Here is an 18313-nt window from a genome sequence, read left to right as displayed (position 1 = left end):
CTAGCGTCATAGTGACAGTCTTGCCACGGGAACAAACTTCCCCTTCACAAACACCAGTTCCCTCAGTAATGGGACTCCCTCTTAAAGGTAATGAGGACGTTGCATGAAAATGAAGCAAAGAGTAGTCAGATGTAGAACTATGGAGTTCAGTCTAGCTCCTCCTGGCAGGAAGGGAGTAGTCTGGGAGGGCGTTGTGATGCAGAGAGGAAAGAGGATGAGCGCGAGAGTTGAGACTGTGGATTAGGTATGAAAGTGCTAAACTGAGCCTATGTGCTTGGAAACTCCTTAGGTTCTATGGACTCTTTCATCTACGCCTGACTGGAATAATGGTCAAGGAAGTGAATAAATATATGTATATGGATCCAGGATGAGAATGAGTGAGTCCATAGAATGAGGATGACAGACACTAGATACGTTTTTATACTGTTCTCTGAGAGTGATGATAATGCCATTGATTTGCGTGACAAGACCCATAGACCCTTCAAAACTGCGTTTATTTATCCGAGAAGCTACAGATGCCCCGTGAACCCTCTGGAATGTTGGCCATGAGGATGCGCTTTCTTCCCTCTCTGGGTGCATGGCTCACAGATTTCAGGAGAAACTTGAGGAGGTCTGGGATTCTCTCCCTTGCACCTCAAAGGGGTTTAGAAGTGCTGGTCCAAAGGAGAAACCCTCCCAACTCAGATAGCCTTTCCCAGTCCACTCTAAAGCCCTGCGTCCAGGAACAAGGATGTTGCGGTGAAACTGCTCCTGCCTTCTGTGTCCGGTGTCCTTTGGGCCTCAATTTGTCTCGCGTTCTGGGGAGACAGAATTCTATTTGACATGCCTCCCAGAACTGTAATATACTTTGAGTGAGTTCCAGATGTCTTAAGAGATGCCAGATGGCTCACAAGAGGCAGACCAGCTTCGAGGAAAATGTGCCCCGTTTCCTTGGCTATGAACCACAAATTTAAGCTTTCAGGGCCAGCTGTGGGGGGAAGACATTCAGGGCCTGCTCTGATAGCCAGTGCTCAGCTGGGCCATCACTTAACCCTGGGAAAGATTCTCCTCTCTTAGGCTATTCTGCAGTGATAATTTCATGAAACCCTGATTTCTTTTTTTATAAGGAAGGGAAACATATTTACTGAGTGCCTCATATAGCAGACAGTGCGCTAAGTGCCTTCACACACTTATCTTGCTTAATCCTCCCAATAGACACAGGAGGTAGATGTTTGGAACCCAGTTTTTCCAGAAGGAAAATCTGAGACTCAACAAGTTTAAGCAAATTTATTTTGATGTTCAGGTCATTTACGTTCCGTTCTATGAGTGTCATCTGAGAACATTCAAGCTTCACTGATGCTGTTAGGTATTTTCCAATCTAACAAAAGATTGTTTCCTCTTAGTCAATTTCCACTGATCTTCTCAGTAACATAATAAAGGACATTTATGATGTGTGCAGTTGCTTGTAGGGGTCTCTCTCTCTTCCAGCGAAACATGCCTTCATGTTTAATATTCACATGTGTAATACACACGCACACACACGTACACACGTACACATGCTTGGCCTTTGCATTGGTTAGTTCACTGTATAAATGAACGCCCAGGGAGAGCTACTTCTGCCCTAGAATAAGAATCCTCTTCCAGCATATCGTGTCCTTGCTTCCCTAGTAAAGATCCCTTGTTCTTCTGAACTCTGTGCCTCTCTCAGTTCTTAACCATGTTCACCTAGACAAAAGACATTTTCCAGTCTTTCCTACAGAACTTTTTTTTTTTTTGTCTGTTAATTCCAATCCCTTCTACTCCTCTGGAATTCTAACTCCTATATCCTGAACTCAGTCGACTCTTCAGATATGTTCTGCCTGTTGGAGTTCCAACTCCGTCTCTCAGTTTCCAGTATTCTCCTGTATTTTGAATCCCAGCTCTGCATCTTGCTAGCTGTGGTCCTTGAGTGATTCAATTGTCTTCTCTGAGACTTTTTTTTTCATTTATTAGGTGGATACTATAACATCTACCTTGACTTTGTATTTATTTGTAAATGTTAAATGAGTTAATGTAAGTAGAGCATTTAATGCAGTGTTTGGCATTTAGGAAGTACTCAGTAAAGCTTGGTTGTGAATGGAATTGCAGTAATAGTGACCATTATTATTTTACCTGCATCCAAAGTAACCTCATGCCTGGGGTTGGTTTGGCTCAAGACACACGTGTGTCAATATGGTTAATATGGTTTTGGATTCTCTTTCATGAAGAGTATACTCTTAATTATTGCTCCAAAACAGCATGCTAATCTCTGTTGGCAATAAATCACATCAGCCCCTAGAATTTGATCCCTAAGGAACAGGGCACCACACACTGACCTCACTGGAAGCTGGTAGAGGGTGTGGGAAATGAACACTTGTCCATTGTTAAATATGATTTGCATGCTGTCATACCATCTATTGTTAATATAAGACATAGACCAGTGTAAGTAATTCTGGGGCCAATTCTGCACATTTCACAATTCCTTTTCTCTTTTGTTTTTCTTCTCTTGAGCAAAGAACACAAACAATTGTGTAACATAATCCACAGGCAGAACACAGATCATAACCCGGCTGACTAACTGGAGACCCAGTGCCCCAGGGTAGCCTTCTAGAGATGAAAGAATCTGAAATCTCATTTTGGTTACCTTGGGTGGGGGCAGGTAGCCGGAGAAGGAGCGATCTTCTTTTTGAAAACTCAGGTTGAGGTTCTCTGTGCTGAGTTTGTCATTGGTTGTCTTTAGCACCATCTTCAAGATCTCCAACAGGCTCTTGTTCACTCCTGAGTGACAGCTGGAGTCTTGAGGGGCAGGACTGCTTGGAGAGGCAGGAGAAAGGCTGTGAAAAGATGATCCACTCAAAGCTGCTGTGTGTTCATTTCATATCACATCTCTCACCCCTGATATACACCGTGGAACCAGAGAACCCACCCAGAAAGACCTTCTAAATCTGGGTCCCTCGTCATGGGACTGCATGGGGAAATGACATAGAGTCACTGAAATCTGTTCCACTCTAGTGAGCATCACTGTCTCTTCTTCCAGAGGTACCAACCAGTTTGACCAGAACATACACCAACATCTGTAATCCTCTAATTCTTTTTTCCAGGTGACAATTGGCCACAGCAGTTTACTCTGCCGGCTTGATTTTGCTTAACTCCAGATAGTTATTGACAGCAAATCAAATTTCCAAATTCTATGGCCACAAGCAAAGCAAGGCAAAACTGATCCTGCCAGATCCCTGTAACCAGGGAACCTATATAGAAGGAAATCTTGAACCAGGTGAACTGCCTGCATTGTCCTCGACTCTGCTCTCTGTATCTGAAAAACCCAGAAAAGGTTTGGGAGTGATAATTCACTTACTGCCTGGCATGTGAATGTATGTAACTATTAAGACAGTGTATCTGACTATTGTCACTTTAAATAATTGGTGAAAAACAGCAGAGTGGTAAAGTGCTATAGTCATTTACTCCATGAAACTGGCTTGAGATGTTTACTCATCTGTCATTCAGATGTATGTGTCCTTCCAAATCCAAGCTGAACTATCTTCTACACAGTGAAGCTGCCCTAATTTCCACTCTCAACTTAAGTGCCGCTTCCCTAGAAGGACATTCTATGACATCTCCCAACTTGCACTCATGTAAAGCAGTTTCCTTTCAGTGGTGTGCCAGCCAATCTTGAAAGACCAACTCTCCAAGATAAACCCCTAATCTGTAACATTACTAATCTTCACGGTGTAAATGCTCCCAACATGGCTGATTTCAAGTTGCCGATCTGGTGTCACTGAAGGAGGAGCTGGGAACTGATGCTCACAACTGGCCCTCCTGGTGCTCCGGAACTCCACTGCTTGACGGATTCATAGTTCTTTTCCTTAATGAGTGCCCCTCTGGTTGCAATTGCTTCCTTATGTCCTTAGCCGTTGTCTCCTGTCTGATTTAGGAGACTGCTCTGTTTTTGCTCCTTATTATTTCCTGTGGGCCTTGTACAGAGTGGCGTTGCCAATCTGATGTATCTGTCCCAGATTTGAATCAGAAGTTTTCCTTCCTCCTTCCTTTTCTTGTTAACAGCGGTTCCCGTGGGTAGCAATGAATTCATAAGGCTTTGGCCCTCAGCTCAGTACACCGAGTCCTGAACGGCTAGGTGTTGTGTGGAACCCATTTACTGCAGCTGGTGGGGTTTCTTAGAAAAACCTGCTGCAGGAGTTTATTTCATCTGCTCCAACTTAGGAGACGAGGGTGGTTGCCATTTCTGCTGCCCTGGTGATGCTGGAGGATTTTTCAACATCACAGAGCTGCCCCATTAAAGGCTCTACTTGACAGGACATGCGAGGGCATTTCTCTGAGCAGTAAGTACATTAATTAACAAAGAACCTGGATTCATCACAGGCCATCAGTTCTGCACTTTCACAAACACACTGTCTGGTTTGTATAGAGCAGCAATTTCTCTGATGAATTAAAAATGATTTCTTTATGCACCTTTTTTATATGTAGATACCTAGATGTCCCTGTAGGTGAAGTGATGTAGGCTCTTGGGATACTTGGAGGTGCCAATTACATTCCACAAATATTTACTGAGCATCTCACGTGCCAGGAACTATGCGAACTACACTGGGCACTGAGTTGGCCAGGAAAGACACTATTCCTAACCTCAAAGGTCAAATAAGTAATTACAAGCACAATGTCTGTAATGAAGCGCAAGGGCTATGGGGGCATACAGCAGAGAGATAACCTAGTCTAGGGCTCAGAAAGGCTTCCTACCTAGGATTCGAGACCCATACCTGCCAATAAGTGGCTGTGGGTTCTAGTGCACAGTCTGCTACCTCTCAGGGCCCAAATCTCACTATCTGTACCATATGAAGTGTGGTTGCTGATTATTAAGTGTTGCTAGGGCTTGGTGGCTCTCAGTAGAGCACTTACTCCGAGTGACATTTGACTGGCATTTCCACACGGCAGCATCACTTTCTTTGGACTATGAGCCCTTGAGGGAGAGACTGGCCTTGCCAATCTCTGTATTCACTGTGCCCAGCAAAGTGGGCCTGGCAAGGAGCTGGCACTCAATGAATGCATGTAGAATGAAGTATTGCAATTATGAAAGGGCACACTGTAGGAAGGAAGGAAGTCTCCCACTTGGCCCAGGGACATTTTTATAGGAAATCCTGCCTTTTTCCTAGAGGGAAGTGATAAACTTCAATGCCATGGTTCTCAAGCACTGTGTCACATTATTTGGAACTGGAAAGAGTGTCTTCTGGTAGGATAGTTTGAAAATAGTAACGAACATTTATATAGCACTTACTGTCCATCAGGCAATATTTCAGTTCCCCTTACAAATCTGTGAAGCAGAGGGAAATCTCTGATTGTTCCCATTTTACAGTTGGAGAATGGAAGCACAGAGAGGGTAAGTGACCAGCCCGAGGGTACAGAGTCACTAACCAGCAGAAACAGGAATTGAGCCCAAGCTTCTGTCAATGGAGATTATGCTCCTAACCACTGTGCTTTGTCTTTTTCTTGGAGACACAGAGATTTTCACGCTTCACTGTGCCTCACCTCTACTGCTGTTCCTCGCATCTTCTTTTTATGTTGAGTCACTTTCTTTCCTTTGAAATTATGTGGAGGAATTATTGATTTCTGCACCTCAAGCCTTTCTCTGCTAGTGCCTGTAACCTAGAAGTTCACTGACCAAACATATTTCTGGAATCCTACTTTATAGACTGGAGCCCTGCCCTGGCACACAATCGTTTCTTATTTCATAATGAGGTTTTTCATTTTCATGTGGCAACCTCATAAAAAAGACACATGCGTGATGTTAAGAAGCATGTGATTGTTGCAACGGACGTTCTATGCTGAATACAAAAGAGACAAAAAAAACTATCAGCAGAAGCCACGTGTTGCTGAAAAACAAAGTGACTCTGCATTGAGTGAAATTTCGAGTGTGGGACCTCCAGGATTCCTCCCAGCTCTGGAGGTTTAGGAACACTATGCCTACAGAAAGGGAGAGAAGTACCTTCGATGGCTGCCACCCTGAGTGCCTTTCATGCTGCTGTCCTCAACAGTTTTGCTTTGCTGTGGATCACCTAAAGCTGTGACTGTTAAAAACTGGAGTAGCTTTTCATAATTCACCTGAAAATGAAATATAAAACAGAACATCCTCATTTAATTTACATGTAAGGGAAAAACGCCTGCTGAGATAAAATGTACTTGGAAAAGTCTTAGGGATTGGCTGATACAGACTACTATGCACAGAATAGAGAAACAACAAGGTCCTCCTGTATAGCCCAGAGAACTATATTTGATGGCTTGTAGTAACCTGTAATGAAAAAGAATTGGAAATAGAATATATAAATATATAGAATATGTATACACACACACACACACAAATATATAGACCTGAATCACTATGCTGTATATCAGAAACTAATATTGTAAATCAAAAAAAATTAAATTTCCATTTCAAAGAAAAGTTTTAAAACAGATTTTAAAATATAGTAAAATAAATATTAGTGCTTTAAACCAACTAGTCCTTTTATTTTCCCCTCTGGACATGTGGTAAAATTATACTTCCTGGCTGTCTTGTGGTTGGGTAATAAGCTGTGAACAGAAGTGCTGTGCTACTTCTGGGCTGAGGATTAAACTGACAACATGACACCCTCCGGACCTGTCTTTTTACCTTCTGCCATCATGTCCAAAAATATTCCAGAGTGGACGCGTCATCAGCCTGAGTTTGGAGCTGAGATGAGGACAGAACGGAGAAGAGCCTGTGTCGGACTCATTATGAAAAATGGGGTTTTGCTGTTTCAGGGCACTGAGACTTTGGGGCTATTTGTTTCAACAGCGTTACCTACCTCTAGCTTCTCTCTCACACATATGTCTTATATATTCATTATATATACTATCTGCTTATATTTAGATATATTCAACAGATATAGTCAGGTTATTTGAGGGCACAGCCTTATTTACCTAAGCAAAAAACTCAAGAACTTCTTTATTTTTAACATAGGACTTATGGATGAAAAAGGTTGCCTGCCATGTCAGTACACAAAGGATGCTGCAGCCATCAAGCCATCAGCCATGACTGAGGCCCCTGATGGTGAGCCTAAGGGAACTCAGGATGGAGACAGAGCAGGACGCTGGCCCTAGATAGCTAGGTGCATATCAAAGGAATGATGTTAATGAAACCAGACCTTTGTACCTTCCCATACACAGAAAAACGCTAAATTCATTAACTTGAGATGTCTGGTTTTCTTTAATTAACAGTAACCTTTTGATGGTCTGGCTACCTGATTTTGTTCCTGTATATCCTGGTTCCTCTGTTACCTCTTTGGAGCAGTCCCTCAGAGCTATCTGAGAGGCTTTCTCCTGGGCTTGAAGTCCTCAGAAAGTCTGATGAAGAAAACAGAATTCTCAGCTTTTAGGGTGTGCATTGTTTTCAGCCAACAGACTAAAGGAGTGTCTTCCATTTCCATTGCTGGGCTGGATGACATCCCAGGGACTCTGGTGGGCAGACCACTCCGGGGCAGTGGAGGGGGTAGCAGTGAGGGAGGGGAGGTAGATAAGGTCCTGACAGAAACTAGGTCTCAGGCTAGAGAATTGGCTTGAACTGAAGAGTTGGAGAGGTTATACTAATAGGTTAACATTGTATTGCTAAATATTTTTCATTAATAAACAATTAATTCTGTTTTTGCCAGTTAGGGATGAGCAGGAGATAGAACTAACATTTATTTAAGTACCCCCTAAATGCTAAGCACGAGACCAGGTAATTTACATTTATTGTATCACTAAATCCTCAGATTACCCCTATGAGGTTGGCTTTGGCCTGATTTTCCATCAACACAGGAAATGACTTGCCCAGTGCTACCACTTCTTCCTATTTTCCACTAGCTCCCAGAATTTGGTTACACTTGGTCTATGCTTTGTATTTACCCATAGTGTGAGCTTGGGAAGGGCACTGCTCAGAGAAAGGACCCTAGCCTCGTGTTTGGGGAATCATTGTCTCTATCCTGGATCTGCCATTAATTCTCTGGGTGCCCTGAACAAGTTCCTTAACCCCTCTGGGTTTCAGTTTCCTAATCAGTGAAATGATGGTGGTGAATTATACTTCAAAAATACCTCCCTCCTCTATCCTTCCAGGAACTGTCATGATACGTCTTAGTCAAGCTCTCCTTTCTAACCTCGGAGCCGACAGACTGATCAGCTTGTAAACGGACTCAGGTGGGCCCATTATTTTGAAACTGGAACCATCCCAATGGCGTTATGAGCAAACAGTGAAAGCTGGGACAAGAAAGCCCTTTAAAGAGGAATTAAAGGGGGCTGAGAGCCCTAAATCTATTTTCTATTGTGGTCTTCTCTGTAGAGATTTCCACGCATGGATATAAGAAAGCTTGGTATCTTAGGGGTCAATAGTAAAGGTTATTTTCCTAAAAGACACTTACCTTTTAATTCTATTACTCTAGTGGGTACAAGTCAAGTAGACTAAGGGAACACACACATAAAATAGCAAGACAGTCATACCATTTCAGGAGAGTCCCTCCTAGAAAATCTCTGGCAAAGGATCTTGACTGTTGGTAACTGCAGAGGGACTTCAAGCTTCAAGAAGAGGCGGCTCAGCTGAGATTGGAGAAGAAATCCTGAAGAGATAGGATCCAGGATCTTCAGCTCTTTCTGTAGCTTGTCTAATAAGCCAGAACTCAGAGGGCGTGACTTGAGTTCTCTTCTGACCAGGGCAAGAAGAAAAGTGTCTTCTCTTGTTGTTCCACTTGGCCTCTGGCCAATATCCTAAAACAACAATAGCAAATCAACATGGCTCTAAAACAAAATGACTAAAGGCCAATGTAAGGAAGCAGACGCCTAGCTGGGCTGATGTCAGAGCATCCACTTTCAGGCCTCACCCAGAGGAGGAAAGAATACTTACACGTGAAGGTAAGTATTCAGTCTGAGTATATTCATTAGTTGATGATGCCTCAGGACCTTTTCCTTCACGAAATAAAAGAAGCAAATCATTTCAGAGTACATGTTCTGTTAGAAGATTCCTTAAAAGATCTGTCTTTTACAGAGTAATTTTTTGATTATATGAGAATTTAGAATAACAAATCTTAGAGACCCCTTGGATCTGGGAGGAGGAAGGGGAAAGGAAGATGAAATGTTCAGTGGAGTCATTTGCCTGTGAACTCCCCAGGCAAGCTTCCCGGAAAGCTGATTGGGCATACGGAGTCTGGTGTCCACCAGTCCATGCTCAGAGACCATCTTATTGTGTGTTCTGCATCAAAATATACAGTCCACAAATACTACCCCTTCATCTACAATAGAAAAGATCTCAGTATACACACCTCAGGTTGGCCAGAGCTGCTCTTTGCCATCTGTTCTAAAGACCAGTCTCTAAGGTTTCTCCTGGGCAGGCCATGGATATAGGACAGGGACTGGTCTCCAGTTGGTACAGAGCTGCAGTAGATATTTGCCTGGTTGGGAATTTTAAAGAAACAAAGACAAATGGTAGTAAGGATCAGAAGGAATGAGGAAAGAGGAAGAAGAAAGAGGAGAGGATATGAGTGAGCCAACCAATTCTTAAAACACATTCTCAGTTCCAGCTGACTTCAGCCCATGTGGTCATTGAGTCATTGAATCCCCAGAGAGGAAAGCTTGCCTCAACATTAATTTCAGCATTATGAAATTAATACAAATTTGACAAGTAAATTGACAATTAGATAATTTTTCATTTGTAAAAGAAAGAAAGTGTGACAAAGAAAAAATAAGTAGAACATAAGGTGTTTATAGGCAAATGTAGGATTCATGTTAGAAATAAGAGTGGACTGTTTTAACTAGCAGATTCAGGAAGGGCAGCAAAGGAAATTGTGCGTTTTGTCAAGAATGGACTAGAAGAGATTAAAAAGCCCAGAATATTACATGTTAAGGGTAATGTTATTAAAGGTTGCAACAGAATAAATGATGGAACAAGGGTCAATGATAAAATCCCACTCCCTCATGCCATGGTGTATAATGTATTAATAGTGTTCTTTATTTTTTTTGTATTTTATGATAGTTTGATATCTTGAGGGCCTTGTTGGCTGGAGGAGACTGTGCTCCAAGGGCTAACTAATTTCTAGAGCTAGTAAGCAGCTTGCCTGCTAATACACCTTTCATATGCGAACCAACCAATCCTGAGTCCCTGTCTCCAACCATCTCCTTTATCTAAATCTCACACACCAAGCCAGTATTCCCCCCAAATCCACCAAGCTCCAGATATCAGACTGGGGACAGCCCCTCTGCCTAAAGCCCACTGGAACTGTTCTAACTGGCCAGTTGTAATCTGCTCACCGGCCCTGCATTGCCTTTCCCATGCAAACCCCAGCAAAGATTGTTGGCTGTGCTTTCCCCTCCCCGGCCTCCTGCCTGAACTTGGTGCTACCCCATGGGGCCCCGCATGGGGTGGCATGGCCCCCTTTTCCTGGGAAATAAAAGCAATAAGTTCTTTCAAAGATAGTTGCCTCTATGTTGGTCACCTTGCCATACCTGATTAAAATAAAACCCTGGGTACAATTGAATCACATGGCTGTTTTTAATATCAGGTAGTTGAAAGGAGACATTATCAGAAGGATTCACTGAAAACTGAGTATCTGTACTCAGTTGATAGTTATACTGAATAACCTATCAGTATGGATAGCAACCGACAGATGCTTTATAGTCATGACACATTTTAAAGCAATATCGAGAGGGTCTCCAGAGTGGTCAGAGGGAGAAGGAGTGGCAGAGAGTTCTCGAATAGGCATAAAAATAACACAACATTTACTGAGCACATACTTTGTACAAGGCACCACATGAGTGCTTTGTTTTCGTCACTTAATTTAATCCTTACAACAAGCCCGTAAGGTAGGTAGCATTAGCATTTGTATTTGGAAGGCTGAGGCTTACAGAAGTTAAGTCACTATTCCTTCATTTAAGAAGTGTTTATGGCTTGCCTAGGCTGGGCCAGGCACTGCGACAGACCCCCCAGTAAACAAAACAGATGAGGCCCCTGCTCTCACAGAGACTGCAGATGGGCAGAGGCAGAGCAAGCTCCTGTGACCACACGCTATGGGGTGGTAAGGGCCACGATCAGAAGGGTCCCTGGGTCCCCCCAACCTGGCCTTGGTGGTCTAGGTCTAGGCTTGAAGGATGAGCTAGGTTTGGATTTGGATAGGCTTAGGAGTGGAGAAGAGAAGGGAAGAAGGAAAAGTACAGGAAAAGGAAACCAGATGTAGAAAACCTCAAAGGTACACACAAGTGCATGAGAGAGCAATGGATGCTCTCAGAGCATCATTTAAGTTTTAGGAAAGACAAAAGGCAAGGCTGGAGAGGAAGGCAGGATAAAGGAAGTGAATAGCAGTAAGTCCTGTTAGTATCTGTGCTTTATTCTGAGGGCAATGGGGAGTCATGGAAATGTTGTTAGTAGATCTAGGACTAGGTTAGACTTGCCCAAAATTTAGATGCTAGTAAATTATGCAGATAATATTTGGACCCTGCTTTTCACCTTTATGCTAGGATGAGAGAGATTCCATGTTCAGTCCACAGAGTAGTTTCATTCCAAGGTATTTAGTTAAGTATTTCAGACATAGTGTTCTCAGAACAATGTTTCTTTATAAATTACTTGTAATATAAAATATTTATACTTTCAGGAACATATAAATATTTTCTGCCTCTGAGAATTGATACACTTCTATATTACAGTGGTCTAAAGAAGCATTTATCAATGCTTATCATTCCTGTAGATTCAAGGTGTTCTTTAGTCTCCTTTATTCCCAATTACCCACCAAAATTTATTGAGTGCCTTTATCTTTGGCGCTAGAGATACAGGTGAACAAGGCAGGTATGATTGCTGACCCCACCTCATAGATCTTTTGGCCTAGACATCACAGAATAATTTTATGGCCTCATCTATGGACAAGGGAAAGTATAATATACTCCCAGGAATGCTGTGAAGAACGAGTGTTATAATGTATTCTGAGTATTTTGTAAATTCTACAACTATATTATGTATTTATTTGTTATTTTTATGTGTCTCCTTCCAAGAGTTTGAACTCTATGTGGGCCAGGACCTGTCTTTATGTCCTGTGACTCCCAGTGTCAAGAATAGCAATGAGTTTGAAGAAGAAACAGAGAAAGACAGTGTCGGAATGGTGATGATGTCTTATTTAGGCTAAGGGCACGCCAGGCCTCAGACTCCTCCCTTTGCTGATATAAATCATCCTTGCCTGTTGTTTTTCAAAAGCAGAGAGTGTCCCCAAAGTGTGAGAGAAGATAAAATGGGAAATTTTGACCAAGAATCACTATGTTTCTGTCTGCAGGTGTTGCCAGAGTCTCTGCAAAAATCTTTGATACTATGTTTCTCCCATTTGCTTTACTCTGAATCACTAAATACTGCTTGGGAATGGATGACACAGTAGCCTGAAATGACTACAGCAATGCCATGTTTGTGATATTGACCTAAAAGAATCAGGACAAATGAAGCACAGAAATTTAACACAGATTCAGTAACTCTTCTTGCTATGTTAGAACTTGCAATGTTGGAAGTGTAAATAAGTCTTTTAAAAAGATGGCTTATAAGTAAAACTGTTTTCAAGTGGCTATATTGTAGAGGACATGAATACTCTGCACCAAGACAAGTGAGCACAGCAAATTGTCCTAGTATGATGGAATGGAGAGCTGTGACTTGGGAGAAAATGTACAGAGACAATATCAAATGCAGAATTTCCTGCATTTTTAAGGCTGAATAATGTTCCATTGACTGCATACGTCACATTTTGCTTATCCTTTCATCTGTTCATGAACATTTGGATTTATTCTCCATTTCAGCTATTGTGAATAATGATGCTATGAACATGGGTGTACAAATATTTCCTTGAGACCGTCCTTTCAACTGTTTTGAGTGTTATTAGATGTGGAATAGCTGGATCTGATGGTAATTCTACTTCTAATTTTTGAGAAACTGCCATACAGTGGTTGTACCACTTTACAGTCCCACCCACAGTGCACAAGGGTTCTAATTTCTCTACATCCTTGCTAATATTTGCTGTTTTCTTTCTTATTCTTTTAAAATAGAAGTGATCCTAATGGGTGTAAAGTGGTATCTCATTGTAGTTTTGATTTGCATTTCCCTAATATTTAGTGAGGCTCAGTATCTTTTCATGTGCTTATTGGCCATCTGTATATCTTCTTTGAAAGAATGTCTATCCTTTGCCCATTTTTGAATCAGGTTGTTTTTACTGTTGTTGTTGTTGAATTTTAGGAGTTCTCTATATATTATGGGCATTAATTCTTTTTATATTGTGGATATTAACCAGATACATGATTTTCACATATCTTCTCCCATTCTGTGGGTTGCATTTCTTTCTTCATAGTGTCTTTGGTGCACAACATTTAAAAATTTTCATGAAATCCAGTTTGTCAATTTTTTATTTTAGTGCCTGTCTCTTTGGGGTCAGATCCAAGAAACTGCCAGATTCAATGTGAAGAATTTGCCCTATTTTTTCTTCTAAAAGTTTTATAGTTTTAGATCTTATATTTAAATCATAGGTTCATTTTGAGTCAATTTTGGTACATGGTGTTAGATAAGGGTCCAATTGCATACTTTTGTATGTGCATATACAGCTCTCCCAGTATCATTTGCTGAAAAGACCCTCTTTTCCCCATTGAATCATCTTGGCATCCTTGTCAAAAAATCAGCATATGTGTGAAGGTTTGTTTTTGGACTCCCTATTCTATTTCATTTCTTTATTTATCTGTCTTTGTACCAGTACCATATTGTTTTGATTATTGTATCTTTGTAGTTAGCTTAAAAATCAGAAAGTGTAAGCCTCTAGCTTTATTCTTTTTCAGGATTGCTTTGGATAGTCAAGTTCCCTTGAGACTCCGTATAAATTTTAGAATGAGTTTTTGTATTTCTACAGAAAAAAGTCTTTGGGATTTTGATAGAAACTGATGATGTTAACTTTTTCTATACAAGAACACAACATGCCTTTCCATTGTTCAAATATGCTCTTATGTTTTTCAGGAGTGTTTTATATTTGTTCCTCATAAATGTTTGGACATAATTTCTTTGAAGTTTACGCCTAGGCATTTGATTTATTTATTTAGTTAGTTAATTTAGTTAAGCATCTGTTGATATTGTAATTGATGTTTTCCATTTTAGCTTCTAACTACTTTTTGTTTATATATATATGAAAGCCATTGACTTGTGTATACTGATGTTAGAAGTCTGTTTTGCCAAATTCTCTTATTGCTTTAATAGTTTCTTCACTAGCAGTTCTGAGATTTTATATGTATAAACTTATCACCTGAAAAGTGTTTTTCCTCTTTCTTTCTAATTATTATGCCTATAATTGCTTTCTCTTATTTAAATACATTGGCTAATAACTCCAACCAATATTAAAACCAGTAGTGCTAACAGGTAACTTTGACTTCTCCCAGACTGTAATGTTAAAGCTCCATTAAATAAGAGGCTTTGTGTTAATATACAGAAAGAAGCATTTTGGAGACGAAAATGAATAAGACAAATTCTTATTCTCAGGGGATTCACAGACTTGCGGAAGGTGATAGACAAGCAAAGAACCTATTTTAATAGTAGAACAATGTCTGCCATAGGGTGTGCACGGACTGATGTAGAAGTACCTTAGAAAAGGCACTTAGCCCAGTCTTGGTGATCAGACAATGATGCTTCTTAGTAGAGCTGATATCTACGTTGAGACCCTGGTGTAATTAGGAGTTAAATACAGATGGAGGGGAGAGAAGTTCACATAAAAGGAATAGCATGAGCAAATAATAGGAGATAAAAGGAAGCAGAACTCTATCTGGGAAACAGAAGTTCAGTTTAGTGAAAGGTAGGGATGGGAGGGAAGTAGAGACTGGGTGGAGATTGGCTGGTATGGTAAGTCAGAGAGTTTGAATTTTATACTAGGGCAAGGGAGATTAAACAATGGTTTTAAGTGTTTTAAACAGAGGTTACACTTGATCAGTGGTTTTTGACATTCTTCCTAAAAAAGATAGCATATATATATATATATATATCTCCCTAATATCCCTGCCCCTTTGGTGTTGTGCTTTGCCATGTGGCTTGTTTTGGCCAATGGGATATTAGTGGATATGACATAAGCAAAGACTTAAAACGTACTTGTGGTTAAATAATGTGGTTGAGTTTGTCCTCTTTCCTCTTGAAATGCTTCCATTACCATGAAAAGAACTTGCCTGGAAGAGCCCACTGTATTCAGAACAATAAGAAAAACACAGAACAGACCTGAACCAAATCCACAGTCTGGAGCCCAGCCGCCAAAGTCCTACTGGAATAAGTAAAAGCTGTCTGAGCTCACATATGCGACGTGAATAGAAATGATTATCATTATAAACCACTGAGTATTGGGGTTATCTGTCACACGGCATTGTTATTACCTCAGCTGTCCAGTAAAGAGAGGGAATCATAGAAAAGTAAATCCTGTTTTAAGATCATTAGAATCTTCCCACTAATGTGTAATGGTGGTCTGACTAGGATGATGGCAGAGGAAACAGAAGAAAGAAGACACTTGAGAGACATAAAAAAGGTGGAATTTTAAGGGTTCAGTGATTAGTTAGATATCAGAGTTACAGGGAGAGAAGAGGAAAGCCTGTTGAGGTTTCTTGCTTGTGCAACTAGGAGAGCCATGGGACCATCCTGTGACACACAGACCACAGGACGAACAGCAGGATCAAAGGTCTGGCTTGGAACTTGTTGAATCTGAGCTTCCAATGCACAGTCAAGCGGAAATGTCCTTGACATCTGTCTGTTCATCTATGAAGTGGGATAACATCCCATGTGTCTACCTATCTCCCAGGGCTGTCGTGGAGAACAAACAAGATAAAACCTGCAAAAGGGCTTTGAAAAGAACATAGTACTGACCAACTGTGATCATTATTAAAATTAAAGCACTAACACTTTCATTTTCATGCTGCCAGATGTAAAAGCACATTTTAATTTTATTTTTGAAACAATGCTACTGAGTTTGTTGCTAGTCACACATTCTTTTTTATTGTCTGAGAGAAGGCAGAGCTGATGCTTCTGAGAAACAGTATAAACAACATATATGTATTTTAAAAGACATGTCAGAAGAGAATTTAAAGACAAAAGATCCTAGAGTGAGAAGAGCCAGGCTCTACCTGTGAGATCTTGAACCATCATTTAAGCTCTCTGGGCCTCTCATTCTTCTTTGTGAAATGAAATGTTGTGTTTGTTGATTTCTAAGATGTCTTACTGTTCTTGCATATATGGAACTATGAGTTCTTTTAACATTTTTCAGCTTTACTTAACTCCTGCTAATGATGCTCTTCAAATTTATCTGTAGTTTAAAACAGAGTTTCACACTTGCCTGTCCTCACCCATGTTAGCTCAAATCTTTATCAGCAAGTTTTCTTTTGGAGCAAATTCAGCTGGTCCAGATTGCCTGTTACGTCCCAGGCAGGAAAGCTTATTTTCATCTATGTGTGAGGGATAAGGATCTAGAAGGAGTTCTGATTGGTTTATTTCTTTCGCTGTGGCAGGATTCCATTTACCACTTAGTCAAGGTGGTAATGAGGGTCTCGGTACCAGGCAACTGTGGCTGCCATCTGGCCGGCCAGCACCATACACTCAGCAGACAGAACCAATTAGTCAGGCCCCACACCTCCCACGAGGTTTTGCTGTGTTTGGCGGCTGGGTGTTAGCCCTGCTGAGCCTCCCACAAGAATTCGGGGAGGGGAGGGGCAAAACATCTCCCTCTGGCACTGAAGAGCTAGCAAAGAACCCAGATCATGGAGGTCCAAGAACAGCTTACCCAATGAACAGCCAGCCCGTTATAATGGCTAGCGCAGAAACTGTACCCCAAGTGGGCAGCTTGATGTGCTGGGGGAGTGTCAAGAAACACATTTCCATTTAACAATTTAGAGAAAATCTAGAAATGACGTAAATGCCATCAATTAGGGATTAGTTAAATGAGCCATGTTAGGTCCTTATAAAAGAATGAATACAGTTTGGGGGATTGAGGACCTAGACCCTGAGGCTCTGCTACTGCTCGGCCACTTGACCTCTGTTTCTCAGTTCTTTCATGTATGATCTGAAAGTAATAAGAGTTCCTACCTCGTTGGGTGTTTGGGAGTAGTAAGTTAGTTCATATATGTAAAGAGCTTAGAATAGTGCCTGGCATATAGTAAATGCTGTCTAAGTGTTGGTTCTGAGTATGACTCTCACAGAGGCCTTGAAGACGATGTTTAGAGCGAATTTTTTCAAGCAGGGGGGATAATTCTTGATATGACGTGAATAGACCAGGGTAACAAAGAGCACACACATAATGATTCCCATTCTACATCTATGCATGGAAGAAGAAAGAGAAATATACCACTGTTTCTTTGAGTTTTATTTTCTCCTTACTTATATTCTCCTTCCGCTTTCCAAACTTTCTACATGAGTATATGATATTTATAATTTGAAGGAGCAATACAAATTTTAGGAGGAAAAGAGGAGCGAAGACCCCAGTGTTAGAGACCTTCCAGAACATGGTCGGAGGTCCACTGGTGGGCTATTAACCACTCCAAATCATACTCTGCCGAGTTCTTATGAGAAAAAGATAACAAACCCATAGAATTTTATTTTCTCATGACTGAAAACTAGCAAGCATTTGTGATTTAGTAAGGGCTATTAAAATCAGAAACTAAAAATAGTTATGTTAGAGTTTACTGCAGGCTGTAATTCAGTACTCTGCTAAAATATCTGGCTGTCACCTCATGCTTGGCAGTGCTGTAGAATTCCTACTCTATGTGTCTGTTTAATTGCAATTTTAACAATTTTTGGAAATGGTACTTTGTTATCAATGAATCATTAGTTTGTCTTGATTTGAATCCAGTTTTCAATTGCTGTTGCTCTTGCTTTTTAATTATAAATTACTGATCATTTTGATTCATCATTATCAAGTTAGTTTATTGGTGGATTGTTTGGTTGATTCTTAACAGAGTGCAGTGATATATATTTCTATCAAGGTAGTTTAGGGCTGATATTTTTTTGCCATCTAAACATTATTTCATTGGATTTTGAAAATAAATGATCTCTTCCTGAAATGTTGAAGTAGACAGAGCCTCCCCTCCAAGACACCCCAAACCTGCAAGTATGGTGACACATCACTGTATAACTACCACTGAATTAGTCACAGATATTGATTGACTGATTCAGTTGGTGGTCAGCAACTATGCAATATACAAAATGACCTCAAAATTCACTTTCAGGTTGAAAAAAAAAAAGATTCTAATTCTATCTGATGCAAAATGTATTAATTACCATTGGTACAAACCTGTGTTGGTGTGAGTC

At 40.7% G+C, this 18313-nt stretch overlaps 1 protein-coding gene across 8 annotated transcripts in view; it reads right to left on the bottom strand.

Moving 5' to 3' along the window:
- C13H1orf87 (chromosome 13 C1orf87 homolog) overlaps positions 1 to 18313 on the bottom strand; it is a 70655-nt gene that overhangs the window by 39811 nt on the left and 12531 nt on the right. For 4 of the 8 annotated variants that reach the window (XM_072975776.1, XM_072975771.1, XM_072975770.1 and 1 more), the window contains exons 4-7: positions 9309 to 9437; positions 8494 to 8757; positions 5990 to 6105; positions 2642 to 2831 (exon numbers count right to left, since the gene is read on the bottom strand). In XM_072975776.1, coding sequence (XP_072831877.1) covers positions 2642 to 2831; positions 5990 to 6105; positions 8494 to 8757; positions 9309 to 9437 — 699 coding nt within the window. The remainder of the gene's footprint in view (positions 1 to 2641; positions 2832 to 5989; positions 6106 to 8493; positions 8758 to 9308; positions 9438 to 18313) is intronic. The other 4 variants (XM_072975773.1, XM_072975774.1, XM_072975775.1 and 1 more) reach the window with 4 other exon arrangements.

Source organism: Vicugna pacos, chromosome 13, assembly GCF_048564905.1.
Source record: "Vicugna pacos chromosome 13, VicPac4, whole genome shotgun sequence".
Lineage (NCBI taxonomy): Eukaryota > Metazoa > Chordata > Mammalia > Artiodactyla > Camelidae > Vicugna > Vicugna pacos.
Note: the sequence above shows the minus strand (reverse complement) of the source record. Positions and strands in the feature narration are given on the sequence as shown.